The sequence below is a fragment of the Rhinolophus hipposideros genome (assembly GCF_964194185.1).
Source record: "Rhinolophus hipposideros genome assembly, chromosome: 8".
NCBI classification, from domain to species: Eukaryota; Metazoa; Chordata; class Mammalia; order Chiroptera; family Rhinolophidae; genus Rhinolophus; species Rhinolophus hipposideros.
The window spans coordinates 80,445,154-80,462,113 of NC_138054.1; the positions used below are offsets into that span (position 1 = coordinate 80,445,154).

General features: G+C 55.7%; 1 protein-coding gene across 4 annotated transcripts in view; it reads right to left on the reverse strand.

Annotated features, from left to right (window-relative positions):
• The window catches only part of EPHA8 (EPH receptor A8), a 35,412-nt gene extending 30,056 nt beyond the window's left edge, over window positions 1-5,356 (reverse strand). For all 4 annotated transcript variants that reach the window (XR_013993719.1, XR_013993720.1, XM_081055024.1 and 1 more), the window contains exon 1: window positions 5,184-5,356. Coding sequence is in view for 2 of the 4 variants with exons in the window: in XM_081055024.1 (XP_080911150.1) it covers window positions 5,184-5,277 (94 nt within the window). In the remaining 2 variants the exon portion in view is untranslated. The remainder of the gene's footprint in view (window positions 1-5,183) is intronic.
• Between the last annotated feature and the right edge of the window lie 11,604 nt (window positions 5,357-16,960).

Consider the following 16,960-nt stretch of genomic DNA (forward strand, 5'->3'; position numbering starts at 1 on the left):
CCCAGCCACACTGGTCAGCTCAGCCCCCAACAGGTGGGCTCCAGATCTTTGCGTCCTTTCTCACTTCCCTTGTCCATCAAAGCTCAGTTCAAGTTCTCTCTCTCCCCTGAAGACATTTTCCAACATCTCAGCCAAAACACCATCTCCTCAACTCCCAGAACACAAGCTGCTCCGAGTGCCCGGCTGCTCCGAGTGGGGGTACAGTGGGATAGAGAGATGCGCTCAGCCATCTGGGAGGCCTGCATCACAACCCAGCTCTGCCACTTAGGGTCTGCGTGTCCCCGAGCAAGTCCCGTCCGATTCTGACCTCACTTTCCTCCTCTGTAGAATAATGGGGGTGACAGTGGTTCCTGTCTCACAGGAGATTGTCAAGATGACCTGACCCTTGTCCTACTCATGGGACATGATGGCATTCACACTGTGAGGTCAGACCTCCCTGCAGAGGACTGGCACCAGCTTTACAATCGTCAGTGAACCTCCCCCAGAAGATGCCTGGCACCTAGTAGGTCCTCTGTGCACATTTGGCATGGAGGGATTTAGAAGAGTAAGAGCTGCCTCTTGGTGAGCACCTACTATGTGCTGAGTTCTACAGGAAGAGTTTGAGATGCCTCATCTGTGACCTGCACAACAAATGCAAAAGGTGTTCATTCTTATCTCCACTTTATGGATGAAAACACTAGCCTTGGGGAAGTTCTGGAATGCCCCCGGAGCCCCACCGTTGTACCCAGCAGGGCTGGCATTCAGAGCACCTGCTGCGGCAACCACAAACAATGCCACCAGCCCTGGCAGCCTGAGCCTATGGGGGGGGAAGGAGGACTGGTCAGAAAGCAAGACTATTCTAAGCCAGACCCTCACAGTAGAAAACAGAGCCTGCCATTGGAGTCAGACATCTCTGGGCTCATATCTTAATACAGCTCCTTAGCAGAGAAGTGACCTTCACTTCTCTGAACCTCAATTTCCTCATCTGTAAAATGGGGATAATAATATCTAAGGTGGGTGATAGTAAAGCCTGGAGTCAATGCCTTACCAAAGCTAGTTCCCTTTCCCTAAGTCCTGCCCCTCCTACCTCTCTCCTTGTACCTCAAACCCACCCACTCATGTTACAGTGATAGAGGTACCCTAAACTGTTAAGAAATCCGAGGTTCAGTCCCTGCTTTGTCTCTAACTGCTGTGTGTCCTTGGGTAAGTCCCTTCACCTCTCTGGTCCCCTGCTTCCTTTGCTCTATCTAATGAGAGTTGTGTGAGAGCTTTTGGCTCCATAGTCCCACAGCTTTCCATTTCACTCTCTCTTCCATGTACCTCCCTCCCCCAGGCAGCAGTCACAGGCTTCCAACTAACCCAATCGGCAGGGTTGGGCAGGTCACAGAGGGTTAAAGCTTGGGCCCTTCTGGGACTTTCCAGAACGAAGGCTGGCATCCTTCTGCCTGAGATTTGCATTGCTCTGTGCCTGCCCCTCAAAGATGGAGACAAGTGTCCTCAGGAAATGTTGGAATGAGGATGCTCTTATTTGCTGATTTCCTCTTCCTCTCACCCTCCCCACCCCATTGTCAGGGAGGAGGAGGCCAGCTAGAGAGAGGGTTTGCAGAACCAGGGAGGGGGCTCTGTGCTCCTCCCTGGGCCCCCAGAGGCCAGGTAGGATCAGGGGATGGAGCCAGTGTCTGCAAAGGGATCTCCTCTCCCAGAGCCAGCCCCATGCCAGGCAGAGAAGTCTTCCCGCCTCCCTCCCTCCCTCTCAGGCAATGGAGAGAAAACTGGGTCAGGCAGCTCTCTCTTGCTGCCTGGTGGGAGGGGGAGGGGGCCGCACTGCGGTTTCCCCCAGACCAGTTTGGGGACAGGTTGGGGAAGGGGACCAATGGGCTCCCCCACACCAACCCACGTCCCAGACAGGGTCTCAGAGCAGAAGGGCCCATTCTCTATGCAGCTCAGACCCATCCCTAGCCAGGGACATCTAGGTGAATATCCCGCTTGGACTCCTCCCCCTGAATCACCCTGACTCTAGGGGCAGTCGCTTGCAGACCCCCCTTTCCAGGCCCTTCCCTCCCCTGGGAAGCTCCCCCACATTTGCAGTGAATTTTTGATCAGCGAGCCAGGGGCTCAGATAAACCAGAGATAAGTCAAAAGTCAATTTTATCGGATTCAGGAAGAACTATAGGATTCCAGGGCTGCTTGTTCCAATTCCTTCCAGACCCCTCTCTGTCCCTCCCTTCCTCTCCTCTCCCTCTGTCCCCCTCTTCCGTACCTCATGTCCTCTCCTCTGTGTGTGTGTGTGGTGGGGGGGGAACGACACAGTGTCTCTCTCATGGGAAAGCTCCAGGCCTACAGGATGTTTGATGAGGGCTGGAGAGAATTCCAGCGTTAGGCCCGTCCTGCCTGGGCCTGAGTCCCCGTGCAGATTCAGACCCTTCTGGTCACCCGGGCCGGGCTCTCTCCTGCCTCTTGCACTGCTGGACTGTGGGTCTGTGTTACATCTGTGACGTCAATTCCCCTCGATGGGCCTGTCTCCCCACTTGCAAATGTAAGGGTTGGACTAGACGGTCTCTCAGGGCTTTCAATGAAGCAAATCGCTTAAACCCTCTGTGCCTCAGTTTCCTCATCTGCGAGCTGTCCATAGGCATCCCTTCTGGCCTACCTCTTCCAGTGTTCTAGGGCATCAAAAGGGTCCCTCTCTTGCTCCGAGAAGCACAGATAATCCCTACGCCTCTCCTGTTCGACTGTGGAAGGCACTGAGCAATTTCTTTTTTTCTCCAGCATCATCACCTTCCCCCATTCCATTTCGCTGAGACTAATACTTAAATTGATTTACATTCCCTGAGGACACAGCGCATGATGGTGAGGCTGGAGAATTCAGGGTGGCCAGGGGATGTCAGCCAGGACGTGAATGCCCCTGAGATCACCCCAAAGAGTGATAAAGGGCTGCGAGTCTCGTGGGGCTGCTGCAGGGGGGAGAGGGAGGTAGGGGTGGGCAATCTCTGCAGGTGCAGGGCCCTCCCCCTGGGAGGGACCTGGTGTAGGGGCACCTTGCCAGCCTGGGTCACTGTCATCTTTGCAGGACCCCAGCTATAAACAGAGCCCCTTCCTCAAGTTCCAAAAGTCTTCCCTGGCTGGTCCTGGCTTTGCGCCATACCAGGGTCAATGCTGGAAGGGACGCCTAGCTGTCCCACATGGAACCCATGCCCTAGGTCTCCACCAATGGCTGTCCCACCTGCGTGGGTCACCCATGCCGGGCTATGGATACCCTGCTGCATTGACCGGATCGGTGCAGATGAGCCCTTGGACAGTGCCTCCCTTCATCCTGCACTGACTTCCCCGCCTATCTCTCTGTGGATCTTGCCTCTTCCCCAACTGTTGCCCTTCCTGACAAGTTCTCTTTCCCAGGCCAATAATTTGTCCTCCCCAAACTCCCCTCCCCTAACTCCCTTCCCCAGGGGGCTCTGGCGTTTGCCAGCTTGTGATTCTGGAGGGTGCTGGCTCCTCTCCGAGAACAGAGTTGCATCAAGGAATTGATGGTGCACTGCCGGAAGGCCACAGCCTTGATGTGGGTTCCCTCAGACGCCTGCTGGGGGAAGAAGCTGCCTCTTCCTTCCAACCCTGAGAAATCTGTCCTCTCAGACAGCAGCTCCGGGAGCGCCCAGGCCTCTCGTGCCCTCTCCCATACTCTCCCTCTCCCCCCTTCTGGTGCCCAGGAACCTGCACTTCATCATTACCCACACGCGTGCCATCTCACCTCCAGGTCCCCTGCTATATGGTCCCTGCTCCCTGTGAGGCCCCTGAGTTTATCTCTGTCTATGTGCGTTTATTCTGTGCACACCCACTTCTGTGGGCATGAATGCAGGTTTGAGGTCTCCTTCTATGTGGTGTCTGCCCAAGGATATGCATGTTTTCAAGTGCATGCATCTGCACACATGTGTGTGCACACGTGTACTATCTGCATATCTGTACATCTGACAGAGGGTGGAAGGGGGGCTGTCCATGCGTGTGAGTCTCTACAGGCCTGGGGCTACGTGTGTGAATCCCAATGAGTGTCTGTGTGTGCATGTGAGCTTCAGCTGTATCTCCACGAGCTATTCATGTGTGTGGAGTGGATCTCTGCTATATCTGAGCGTGGGTGAGGAACACCAGCTCTGGAGCTCCCTCCTATCTGGAAGTTCATTCTGCCAGGGTGAGACCAGCTCTGGACCCAGGACGTCTGCAGGGGATACCGCACAGAGCACCAGGTCGGTTTCCTCTGGGCAGCAAGAAGGTCCAGGGTCGGGACTGGGGCAGGGAGCAGAACGCAGGGCAGCATCCTGTGTGTAGGTGTGAGACCCTGGGTGCTGGAGAGTCTCATGAGTGCCCCTCCCACCACCAGGTGGTCACCTCCCAGACTCTTTCGGTCCTGACTGTTCAGTTCACAACCCCTGCTCCTGCCTCTTGCCCCTGGACAAGACCCTGCTCTTCAGGCCTTGCTTGCCTCAGTTCCTCTGCCAGCCCCTCAGCCCTCTGCTGACTGGCCCTTCCTCCCAAGGCTGCTCCTTCCTGCCCACCAAAGCTGGCTCCCCACCAGTTGTTACTCCCTGACTGCTGTCCTTCCTTCTCCCGCAAACCCCCAGCCACTTCCGAGACTCACTCCCTGCCCCCCAGTCCTGTCTTCCCCCAAACCCTGTCCTGTTCTCTCGGATTCTCATTTCTCAGTTCTTGGTCCCCATCTCTGGCCGCCATCCCTGCCCCTCTTTCCTTCAGCTCTCTGAATGTCATCCTGTATCCTTGGGTCCCTCCTTCACTCTGTTCTCTGTCCCCACCTCATCCCCTGCCCTCTGTCTCCTCTCTCCTTTATACCTCTTCTCTTGTCTTCTGCCCCTTATCTTGTTCCCTCAACCCCAGGGTATGATCTTCAGTTCTCTGTCCCCAGCTCCAAATCCCTCAGCGCTGTCCCCGTTCCCCAATCGCCTGGCCTGTGCCGCTGTCCCTCTTCCTCAAGCCCTCGGGTCTCTGTCTCCCAGTCCTGTCCCCATCTCCACTGCTCAGTCCCTTGACCCCGAGTCTCTCCCGCGGTGCCATCCCTGTCCCCCCAGGCCCAAGGATCCCAGCCCCTTTGGCACTCAGGGTCCAGGGGAAGGAAGTTGAGCCTGGAGCAGCGCACATCGCCCCCCGGCCCCCCGGCCGCTGCCATCGCCCCCGCCCCGCCCCGCCCCGCCGCCGCTCACCTTCGCCGCGCGCCGCGGACACGCAGGTGGCTGCCGCCGCTGCGGCCGTGACAACCCAAAGCGCGAGGGGCAGGTGGCCCCGGACGGGGGCCATGGCCGGCAGGGCGGGCGGGGGCGCCGCGCACCCTGGGGCTCGGCCGCGGCGGCCCGCGCGTCGGCGCGCTCCCTGGCTCTCCCGCACACCCGGAGGCCGGGCGCACACACCGGCGCACACGCCGGCTCGCAGCGCACACGCGGGCACCCGCGCCCGCCGCCGTCGCCGCCGCCGCCCCGGGCGGGGGCTGGCCCGTCACGGCGCCGAGCCAATCAGCACCGAAGCGGGGGGAGGGGGGCACACGGCGCCCGCACCACGGACACCGGGTCCGCGGACAGCGCCGCTGCACGTGCGCACGCTCGCACTCACCCGCCCGCACCTTCCGGGGCTGTGCGCGCCCGGCACCCTAAGTCTGCACGTGTACTCAGAGCCACCGCGCCTGGAACCACGGACACCGTGACACGCAGACCCACGGGGGAGTCCACCCTCACACTCACTCTTACACTCATGACCCTCGGACGCACGTGCCCACCCAAAGTGCCTCGCTCAGAGACAAACTTAGAAGCACTTTTAGGAAATACTCTCGCCCCTCCCCCACTCTCATGACGGCATGAAGGAGTGGGGTGGGGGCGTGAGGGGGCCTTAGGTGGGTGGTCATAAGCGGTTAAATCCTGGCTGTGTCGCCTTGGGCAAGTTTCTTAACCTCTCTGAGCCTCAATTTCTACGTCTGTAAAACAGGGATAATAGTATCTATGTCCCAGGGCTGTTGTGAGAATTATATTCAAGGACCCAAGTAAAGCGCCCAGCATATTGCCAGGCACACAGCCAGGTGGCTGGTAACGGCAGCTGTTCTTGGATGATGGTGATTAACACTCTCTGCTTTTCCCTCTGTTGACTTTCTCCACCTGCAGTTTCATTCCCAGGAATGGGGATCTCATCCTTGGAAAGCCGTAGGGTAAGGGCTGGGATGTGGGGGTCCCTCCAGGGGTCGACCTACCACTCAAGCCCCAAGAGCACCTGGTGGGCCAAGCTGTGGGGGAAGCAGCTCCCAGGGGCTTGCCCTCAAGTGTGGGTGCCCTCTGGGGACAGTCCTCACTCTGCCTCTGACTCTAACAGGCACAGACCTTTGCTTGGGCCCCTGACCACTCCCTGCTCCTGTGCTCACTGGAGAAGAGCTGGACCCAGGGCTGGAGGTTCATGGCATGATAAAGGTTATTCGGGGAGTGCGTGCCATGTGCCAGACCCTGCTTTAGGCGCCTTATAAACTTGCCGCTCTACTTTAAGCCTCGCACAGCCCTGCAGGGAGGTGCTGCTGAGGAAACTGAAGCGCAGAAAGGCCATCCGTTGCCTTCGATCACACAGCTGGTTAAATACAGGGAGGTGCTCTGATCCGGATCCATTGGACTCGAAAGCTCCCTCTCTCCTGTGTGTCTTTGTTACAGAAGGGAAAAGACAGCTCAAATTAGGATCCCTTTTCCAACAGCTCAGATCAACTGCCTCAAAGATGTAGCAGGCTCCCTGTTACCAGAGGCGTTCACGCAGACACTAGCTAGAGACTGCTGTGAAGGGGGCGGAGGGTAAGGGAAGCAGATTGGACTAGACCCAGAGCGGCAAAGGCAAATGCCCACGGGAGACAGGCAGCCCCCTGATGAAACCTGCTAGGGGAGCGTTCCCAGCCCCAGCCAACATTGCCGTGGGGATATCAGCCCAATTTTCTGCATTTTCAAGAGAAGTTGAATATCTGAAATTTTTATGTGATGTCTCCAAATATTTAAAGTTGGCAGCTAATGTAAACATTTTAATAACACCACAGTGTGGGCAAACCTGTGGGTGGAGTGGCCATAGCCCATGGACTCCAGACCGTCCTTCAAGGCTCCTCAGATGGAAGAGTCCATGGCTGGCACCTCACTCCTGGGGCATTAGGGGCATGGGCAAGTAAGGGCAGAAAAACACTGACAGAGGGTAGGACACAGTCACGAGCACTCATGGGTGTCCTCTGCCCCAGCCAGGGCTCCCAGAAATATGTGTTGGTGAGGCAGGCTTTGTGGGGGGCTGGGGTTCTGCATCCCCAAGTCAAGGTAGAGCCAACCAAACCTGGGTTTTGCCCCTTTTGCAGGTGAGGAAACTGAAGACAGCTAGTCTTCTGGAGCTGGGGATCCTTGAAGGACTTGATGAGTGTCATGCGGGGTGTCATGCGGGGCCTCTAGTCCCGCTCCCTGCACAAGAACGCAGGACATGGTGAGACCAAAAAGCAACACCCACGGAGCCATAGATAAGGGAGTCATACCACTATAGTCTCGCTGGCGGCTGGGTTGGAGACACAGGAAGCAGGAGCCACACAATCCGCAACCCGCCATCAACTTCTCTCTGCCAACCCACCAACTCCTTGCTAACTGCAATCCACGCTTCCTAGCTTAGCCGCGGCAGTTGTATCAATGGCTAATGGCTAACTGGTTACAGCTGACGTCCAACTCGTCACAGCTGATGGCCATTTACTACCCGAGCCAGCACCTTTCCACGTGAGGCCAAGAGCCTGGAAACTGCTCTCTGGGACTCTGTCCCCACACTGAGCATCAAAGGTGGCTCTGTATTCAGAATCCTCTTTAGCAAACCAAGAACTTCATTTCATCAAATGTCCTGTGGGATAAAGACAGCTTGCTTTCAGGTGGCTTCCTGTGCCCTCTGAAATTCCCAGGATGCCCCAGCCCAGGTACACCATCTTACTCCAGCCCAGGCCTCTCACTCCTCCTCTGTCTGTTCTGTGCTTCAAAGTGGCAACTTGCCAATCTGCCAATGGGAAGGAAGAAGCCCTTAGACCCCGCTCCTGGAGCAATGGGCGTGTCGTCACCAGGACCTTTGGGGAGATGTGCCTCCCCTTGTCACCTGAGTGGTCAAGCAGCAGCAGGGCAGCTGGGGAGGTCCTTGGAGGGGGCAGAGGCGAGACTTCCCCAGCTTCACTATCAGCGCTGGACTCTCCATCCCTTCTCTCGTGGAATCCCTGCAATGAAGGGCTTTCACCCATTTTAAAGATGTAGAGAGTGGGCTTTATAAGGACTGACTGAGGGAGTGGGAAGCTCTGTGGGGTGCAGGAGCGGGATCAGTGATGGGTGCGGTTAGTTTGTCTCTTCTCTTCAACTGGATTCGGAGCCTCTTGAGGACAAAGTCCATAGCACGGTGCCAGCTGGGTCATGCTGGGTCCTCCTGGAGCCTAGCAGGTGTCCTGAGAATGTTTGCTGATGATTGAGTTGATGTCCAAGAAGCCCACACCCCGCTGGCCAACTGCTTGAGGCCATCATCGCTGGAAGGCCCTTTCTGGGTTATAGGGCAGCTTGCTGTCTGGGTTGCCACGCAGGTGTGTTAACGGAACCTGCTAAGTGGCCTTGACCTCCACTCTCCAAGGCGTGAATCTAAACAGCACTTACCCATTCCTACTCGTACACTGGCATACCGGACCTCGTTATACGGAACAGGCAAGGTTGGGGTGGGGTGAGCAGAGCTGGACTTGGCCAAGCCTCTGAAGGCGGCCTCTGAGCCAGTCTTTCCCGCACCTCAGCGCCCCTCCCCTGACCCTTGTCTTTGCCTTCTGGGAGTGGCAAGGGGAGTTGCCGGGAACATTAAATGAGCCCCCATTACATGTGGATAGGCCCAGGGGTATTTCTTCTCACCTGACCTCAGTTTCTCCAACTATGAAAATGAGGATATGCCACCAACTCAGAGTTGCTGTAAGGCTCACGAGTTCACAGATGCAAACATGCTTGGGAACCTGGGAAGAGATGGAAGAGTGGGAGGCATTGCTGCATTTTAAAGGAGTTGTGCCCTGCAAGGGAAAAACTGCGGGGCACCACTTCCGGCACAGGTAGAAGTTTTGGCAGGAGATGGGTGTGTGTGTGTGTGAGTGTGTGTGTGGGAGGCAGCAGTTAATGGTGAAATCCTCTCATGCTTGAGCCACCCTAACCCCTGCCCTGGACAACGCATTGCCCCAAGTGTCCCCCTCAGCAGAGCCTAGACTCCTGCAGAGAAACCCCCACCCCTGGCCCCTTCTCACGCTGGCTCTCTCGCTTGGTTCATTTGTTGAGGGGACGGACTGGAGGCAGGCATTCCTCACAGTTGTATAGAAACCTCTCTTTCTCCCCAGGCTGGAGCACAGAGCCATTTGGAGATCTTCCGGAGAACCAGACTCCTAACATGAGGCTCATGTGGCTTCCTCGCTTTGGGCCTCAGGGTTCCCATCTGTAATGGACCTGCTCCACCCGTTTTCCCACATTGTCATGGGCATGAAGGGAGCATGGTGCTGGCACTCCCCGGGCTGGTGCTGGGGTTCCCAGGTAATAAGGTAGAACCCTGCCTATGAAGTGTTCCCAGGCAGGGGGGAGGCAGCCCCCCCGAAACGAGTAAGAAAGTAGCTTCTGTTACATAGAAGAGACCCTCCCAGACCATGGGGACGGTGCACTTCACCTGTAGAACCAGGACAGGGGTATCCAAGGCAGCCCCACCAGATGGAAATACACTGTGTGCCACACATGCAATTTCACATTTTTCTGGTAGCCACATTCAAAAAGTAAAAAGAAATCAGTGGAATCAAATGTAGTAATACACTTGTTGAATGAATGTTGCCTGGTATGTAATATTAATTTAGTTATGTCATATTAATTTATTAATCAATTCAGTAATTCGACAACCCTGCATTGAGCCCTCTTGTGGCGTTGTGGTGCCAGGTGCCGGGACGAGATGGTGGGTCACACAGCTGCAGGTCCAGTTCTCACAGAACTCTGGCCTAACGGGGAAGCAGATCACTAAATAGGGAGTGACAAAGTCCCCTTCCGCATAAGGGACAATTTCAGCAACTGTAAGCACCAACACTTAAAATAAAATGTACAATTTTTAAAAATATCTTTATATTTTAAAAGTCCTCTTTAAGCAGAAAATGCCGCATGTAATCTAGCTCTTTCTCAGTGGCTCGGAGTCATCACTCAATAAAGAGTCGTTGAATCTTGATGTGGAAAAGGACCTCAAGACAAGTTAGTTCAAGCCACTGCTTGTGGGGCAGTATGAGGCAGAGGTGCCCTCAGGGCCGCAGAAGTGGCTGGGCTGCATTCACCCTTGCTGAGTAAAGGACCTGAGCTTCTCTGCTGTACTAGTGTTCTGTCTCTCACCCCTCTCTCTCAGGCTGCCAGCTACTTCCTCTCTACTGCAGGACTCCTGCCTCTGACCGTTCCCAACTGCCTCCTAAGGTGCAGCTTCTAATCTATTTCAGACTAAAAAACAAAAACAAAAACAAAAAAAAATGCTTATTAGAGTTGTATGTACAGTAAGAGTCAATAGGTTCTAAGTGAGGGACTTCCCCAGAAAGTAAGGGATGTGTTTAGTGTCGATGATTGTGGCTACTTGGAGGTCTCTTCTGCTTTTTCCTGGCTGGTCTCAAGATATTTATTCTCAGGTTGGAGGGTAAGTGAGGTATTATAAATACATAAGAGGCTTATTAATGGCCAGGCATGCACAGACTAATTGCTTCCTCCTGTTTACAGATAATCAATCACTTCCACCGTTTGGAACCACTGGCGAGCAGGAGGGTGAAGGGGAAACATGATGAGATGGGAGGGGCCTCAAAGGTCTGGCTCCCCCTCATCCTTCATGCTCAAGTCTTTTAGGTCCTGAAAAACCAACAAACCAAACCATCCCTTTATCCCTCACTCCCCTTGCCTAGTGCCTTCTCCCTGTCTCCTCCCCTTCTCAGCAGGCTTTTTGAAGGAATCACCTATACTCATGGACTCCATTTCTTTCTCCCTCAGCCTCTCATTTTCCATCACCTCCACAGACCCTCAAACACCACCTTCCCCAGACTCCACTCCATGATTCTGTCCCACCCTGGTCCTCATTCGACACCACCATCTACCCAGCTCTATAAATCAGGAAACTGAACTTGGTCTCTGCTCCCCCTTCTCCATCAGCTGCGTATCTGGGACATCCCGAGTCCTTTGACTTTGTCCCAAGACATACCTTGAATCCATCCACTCACTCCTCACCCCTGCTGCCATCACCTCTCACCAGGGCAACTGTGCTGCCACCTTACTGGCCTCCGTGTACACTCTGTGGCCCTTCAGTCACGCACCTCCCAGCGGCAAGAAAGTCCGTTCAGTCCCAAAGATCGTGGTCAGCCCCGTGCCCTCCCCTCCCCTAATTTCCAGAGCCTTCCTCTGCTCTCTCTCTGGATAAATATCCAAATTCTTATCATGTCGTGAGGCCCTATCCAGGTGGTCTGGACCCTGCCGCCTCTCCACGCACCACCTCCTCCCTCTCTGAACACACTTCATCTGTTGAAAACCCCACCTGCACTCTGTGATTCCTTGACTCACACCTGGGTCACGCCTTCCTGTGACAGCAGGGACTGCCTCTGCTCTTGCTGGGCTCCCTCCATATCTGCATACGGGCAGCCCCGTAAGGATTTGGCCTTAGCCTTGGCTCCCGTTGAGGCCTGGCCCAGACCTAGAACCAGGGCTAGATTCTCTTTGCCATGAGCTGCTGTGAAACTCTAGGCAAACCTCATTACCTCTCGGAGGCACTGCCCAGTGCGGACGAGGCCTCAATTCTACCATGGCAGAATGGCCACTGTTCTTATTCATCTTAATAACAGTCCTTTTATGTAACTTCTGTTATTATCTACACTCCATAAATAAGGAAAATCAGGTGGGGGTGGGGGCGACATGGTTTGTTCAAGAGGCCACAGCTACTAAAGTGGCTGGCTCGGGATTCAAACTCAGATCCCTGTTCTAGAGCCCGTGAACATGGTCATGGGGCAGCTGGGAGCAGGGAGAGGGCTGAGTGTTCAGAAGAGCGGAATGTCTAGGACTCCAGGGGCAGGGTCAGCGGTGAGGGAGGGAGGGAGCACGTGCCACAGTAGGTTGTGATTTGTAGGTGAGCCGGTGGGTGTGCTAACCTTTCCCTGAGCCTCTCAGACTTCTGGGGTGTGTGTGGGGGAAGTGAAGGAGCTCATGTCCCTGAAAAGAGGCCATAGCTGGGCTACCACAGAGGATAGGGCAGGGTGGTTCTGCCAAGCCTGGGGTCTCCAGGGACTCACTTGCCCATGGCTGGATTCTAGGGCCAGAGCTGGGCTTGACCTCTCAGCTTGACTCTGGGATACAGCAGGGCCCTCCCTCTGGAGTGTCAGGGTGACTTCCAGGCAGCAGTTGGGGGAAAACCTCTAGATTTGGGGGGAGGCAGCAAAGAGCTTGGGTTCTAGAGTCAGACCTGGTTCAAATCCCAGGCCTGACCCTTCCTGTGTGCTGTGTGTCTTTGGGAGGTCACTTCACTTCTCTGAACCTCAGGTCCTGAGCTGTAAAATGGGGCTACCACCAGCTGCTCTTCAGGGTTATGACAATTGAAAGGGTGCTTGACACATAGTAGGTCCTTGGGCATCACAGACCTGTGCCCACTTCTCCCCACCCAGCCCCAAGACCTTCCTCAGGGTGCAGGAGGGTTCAGGCCATGCCTCGTTATCAGAAAGAAGAGCATTAATATCCCTGATATTTAAAAATAACCTTATCATCTTTCTGCCTTGTTAGGAGGAGATGAGCCCACATCAGCAATCTGACAGACGGGGGAGCAGCTCTCGGTGTTTGCCAGAGAGAGACAGACAGACAGAAAAGAAGGGAGGGAGGGAGGGAGACGCAGCGTGTGTGTGTGTGTGTGTGTGTGTGTGTGTGTGTGTGTGTGTGTGTTTGTAAGTGAGGGAGTGTCTGGGTGACAGTGACTTGCTGGGGGGCAGTGGGTGTGAGTGTATGGGTGTGTGTGTGGGTGGTGATGGCACCTCTTAGAGCAGGGGAATAGGTTTAGGAGGGTGACTTGGTAATACCCAATAGTGAATGTATTGAAATGCTAAGCAGCTCTACGGATCTGTGTCTGATTTTCATTAGAACTGCAGAAGCAGAGCGTGTGAGAGGAGAGGCGGTGGTGGCTCCATCACTGCTTGGAAGGTCTGATTACAGGAGCCAGAGCCAGGAGCAGGACCAACAGCGAGGCCACTCCCACCAGAACCACTGCTGCCACCTTTCCAGCAGCCACCCCCGTTACCATCACCACTGGGATGGGGGGCAGAGGGCTGTGCACACCAACTGCCCTTCAGGAATTGCTAGTATGATGGTACAGACAGACCTAGAATCGATCATTTAGTGGCAGTGGGGTAGGAACACCTACAAATTACTAAAGGGTCAAAAGGAAAGAGAGCTAAACAGGGTGGTAATGGTGTACATGTGGGGAGGAGGAAGGGAGTAGTCATGGACCCAGAGAAGGCAGGTGATTTCCCTAAGGTCACACAGCCAGCAGCAAATCTGGGACCAGAACCCAATCTCCTGCCTTTTCATCCAATACTGTTGTCCCTACTTGAGGCCATCTCACCACGGAGCAGCCAGAACATTGAAAAGGTGACACGGTCTGGGTCTGTTCACATGTCAGCCTCAGGGAAAGGTGCGGGGTGGGGGGGAAGGGGTCTGTGTCCTGCTCCCCAGCAGGGCAGGGGGGAATAAGCAGCTGGAAGGGGCCGTCATTTCTGAGGTGTCCACTGTGGGCTGCATGCTTTGCAATTCCCCTCCCTAGAAACCCTCAGGGATATCATACCACTTACATGAGACTCCCTAGAGCCCCAGATGGACAGGTTGTCCAAGGTCACCCAACCAGGAAGCAGCCAAACTGAGAAGTGAACCCAAGGATATCTGACTCTCAAACTGTGTATGTCCCCCTCAGCCAGACAACTCCCTAACCCCCTAAGGCAGGTTTCTTGGAAAGGAGACAGTGTAACTCAGAAGCTGGCGACCCCTCAGTGGCTCAGGGTCACCTAGAAGGAGCTCCCAAGAGTCCAGTTTAACTTGGAATTGTCCCAAACGCAGATTTACTCCCTGGGATTCAAGTGGAAGAGGAACTGAGAGCCCACGGCTGCCAGGCAGGGCTGTTTGAATTCCGGCCAAGCTGTTCCAACCTGGCCCAAGGTCATTTGTTGGGGGAAGAAAGGCAGCTGCTCAGCCCTGCGTGCCCCGCCCTCCCTGCTCTGAGCTGGGAGCTGGGGAGGCTGAAGGACGGAGTTCCTGGTGAAAGCAGATTACCCAGTGAGGGGGCTGGCTGGGCAGGATAGCACTGTGGTGACAGGTCCATCAGGCTCTCGCCTCTGCCTCTCCGAGGGGATGTTTCCTGGGGCTGCTGGTGACAGGCCCAGGGCTGTGGAGGGAGTGCTGATGAGGTGGAGACAGGCTGGCCCCAGCCTGGAGGTGGGGGGGGGGGGGCTCAGCCTCTGCTGCCTCCCCGAGAAGCCTGAGTAATTGCCCAGTCACCAGCCCTGATCCAGCTCGGGACCACCCACTAAATCTGTCCCCTTTCACTCTATCACCTCCCTTTCTCCTGGACACAGCCTCCTTGGGGTGGGGGTGGGGGTCTCCCTGCCTCCAGTGCCCCACCTCTAATCCGGCTTCCACCCACAGCCAGGGCAATCTTTCTAAAGCATGGCACTGCCCTGCTTACCTCCTGCAGCCACCCCACTGTCCTAGGAGAAAGCCCTAGCTTCTTGGTTTGAGAAGCGAAGCCCCTCATGGTCTGGCTTCTGCTTCTCTCTGTGGCTACATCTTGTGCTCTGGGCCTTTGCACATGCTATTCCTTCCTCCTGGCACCCTCCCCTCACCCTGCCACTTCGCCACAGCAGGGCCTAACTTCTACTTCTCCCACATGTCTCAGCTCAGACATCACCTCTTCCCTGAAGCCCTCCCTGACTTGAAGCCCTGCAGTCTGGATTCGGTGTCCCCCAGTGCCCCGGGCATTTACCCCTTGATCATTCTTATCCTCACAGCTCCCTGTGATAGACTCTCAAGGTACGTGGGGCCTGTGCTGAGAGTTGGGCCCACATTGCCTCACTCCATGCAGCCAAGGACCAGTGTGGTCAGGGCCTGTTTGTCCATCTCACCCACCAAACCGGGTAAGCGGCTGGTGTGAGCCAAGGATTTAAAGATCTCCCTACCCACACTCTATCCCATGTCCCACCCTTGATATCTCAGCTTCTGGGGGTTGTTCTGGGTTCCGGCTGGATGCCAGCCCTGGTCAGTCAGACTGTTGCCAGGGCCAGCCCTCCCAGCAGCCCTCTGAGCAGCTTCCCAGCGGGGAGCTTCCCAGTGTGGCCATGAATTCACCTCCCTCACCTCCAGCTCTCCCAGCCCCCTTTCTACAGCCCCTGGGCTGACTTCTGGTCCTGATGTCCCCAGTCATGACTTCCTGCTTCCGGATCTCACCTCCTGCTTGTCCCCAGATCCATCTCCACACTTCAGTCTCTTGGCCCCGCCAGGTCTCCAGCTTGCTGGCTCCATGTGGTGGCTGGGGACCCTGACCCTGCCAGAGGCCCTGCCGCAGCCCTCAGTCTGGACTTGGGCTTCTTCTATCAGCCTGTTCCCTATCAGAGCTTTGAACCCCAACATAGGAGCTCAGGACTCTGGCCCCCGTCCTCTCTCCACCACCATCCGAGGGGCTTGGGGGCTGGGGATGATGAAGTTGTCTCCAAAGAAGCAAGCTGAAGATGTAAACGAGCCCGTGAAATCCCTGATGACAGCCGTGACCACTGTGGCTCCAACCATTAAACACGGAGCTTTAACGGCCCCTGAAATACACCTGGGGCGCTTGTCAGCAGCTCCTGCTCATCACACGTTCACATGCGAGCCATGCACACGCCTGCAAAGGCGCGCACGCACACGCAGGCTCAGCGAGCAGTGCAGAGGGTAGAATGGGGCCTGTGGGGGGATGGTTTTAGCAGCCCCCTTGTCCTAAGGACAGGGAGACTGGGGTCCAGGGTAGGGGGCCAGGCATCCTTCCAGTCTGCGTCCCTCATGGCTTCCCCGTCTTTCCGATTGCATTTTATATTTGCAGAGCACCCACTCATCTGCTGCATCCTTCTGAAACAGCTTTGATGTGGGTCAGGTGCTATTAAATACCTGCCCTTCCCGTTTTCCCCCAGCACAGCCTCCAACATGCAGCTCCGTATCTGGCACACAGCAGGCACTAGGAGATACGTGCTCACTGAATACACTCAGTTGCCTCAGCCATCAGGGAAAATTCCTGAGAACCTCGGGCTTTGTCTGACTCCCATTTGGTCTGATTGAAAGCCCTGGCTGGGGAGCCTGGGCTCTGAGTTCTGGTCTTGCCATTAACTCCTGTGTGACCTTGGCCTCCTACACGGCCCAGGACTGTGCTGCTTTGGTGTCCGTTTCTTTATCTGAAAGGGCCCTGACCTGCCCTGGTCACCGGAGCTTCCCATGATATTTGAATCACATGGTGAATGTTGTCAGGCCTGTGGTCCCTGCAGCCTGGCCAGGGATGGTGGCCCGGCCACTGCGGGAGCTCAGAGCCTTCTGCCCATCCAGAGCCAAGAGGTTCTGTGAGAGGTGCTTCCTTTGTGGGCCACCACTTCTGTCCACACGGCACTAAGCACACGGCACAGAGTAAGCGCTCAGGGAAGGTTGGCTAGTCTGCACGTAACCACCAACTCCTATCAGAGTGAATTTTCAGGAAACATTTGAGAATTTCTTCTGTGTCAATTCCCCACCAAGAGAGCTCTGGGTCCTGGCTCTTGCTTACCTCTCCAGCCGCAGGTCTCACCACTCCTGCTTCCCCACTGTAAGCTGTGACTGCTCTCAGCTTTCAGTTTCCCCGGTCTACTGTGGTCTCTCCTGCTCTCCTCCGCGAGTCCTTCAGCTGGCACACTCTTCCCCTTGCCCTATCC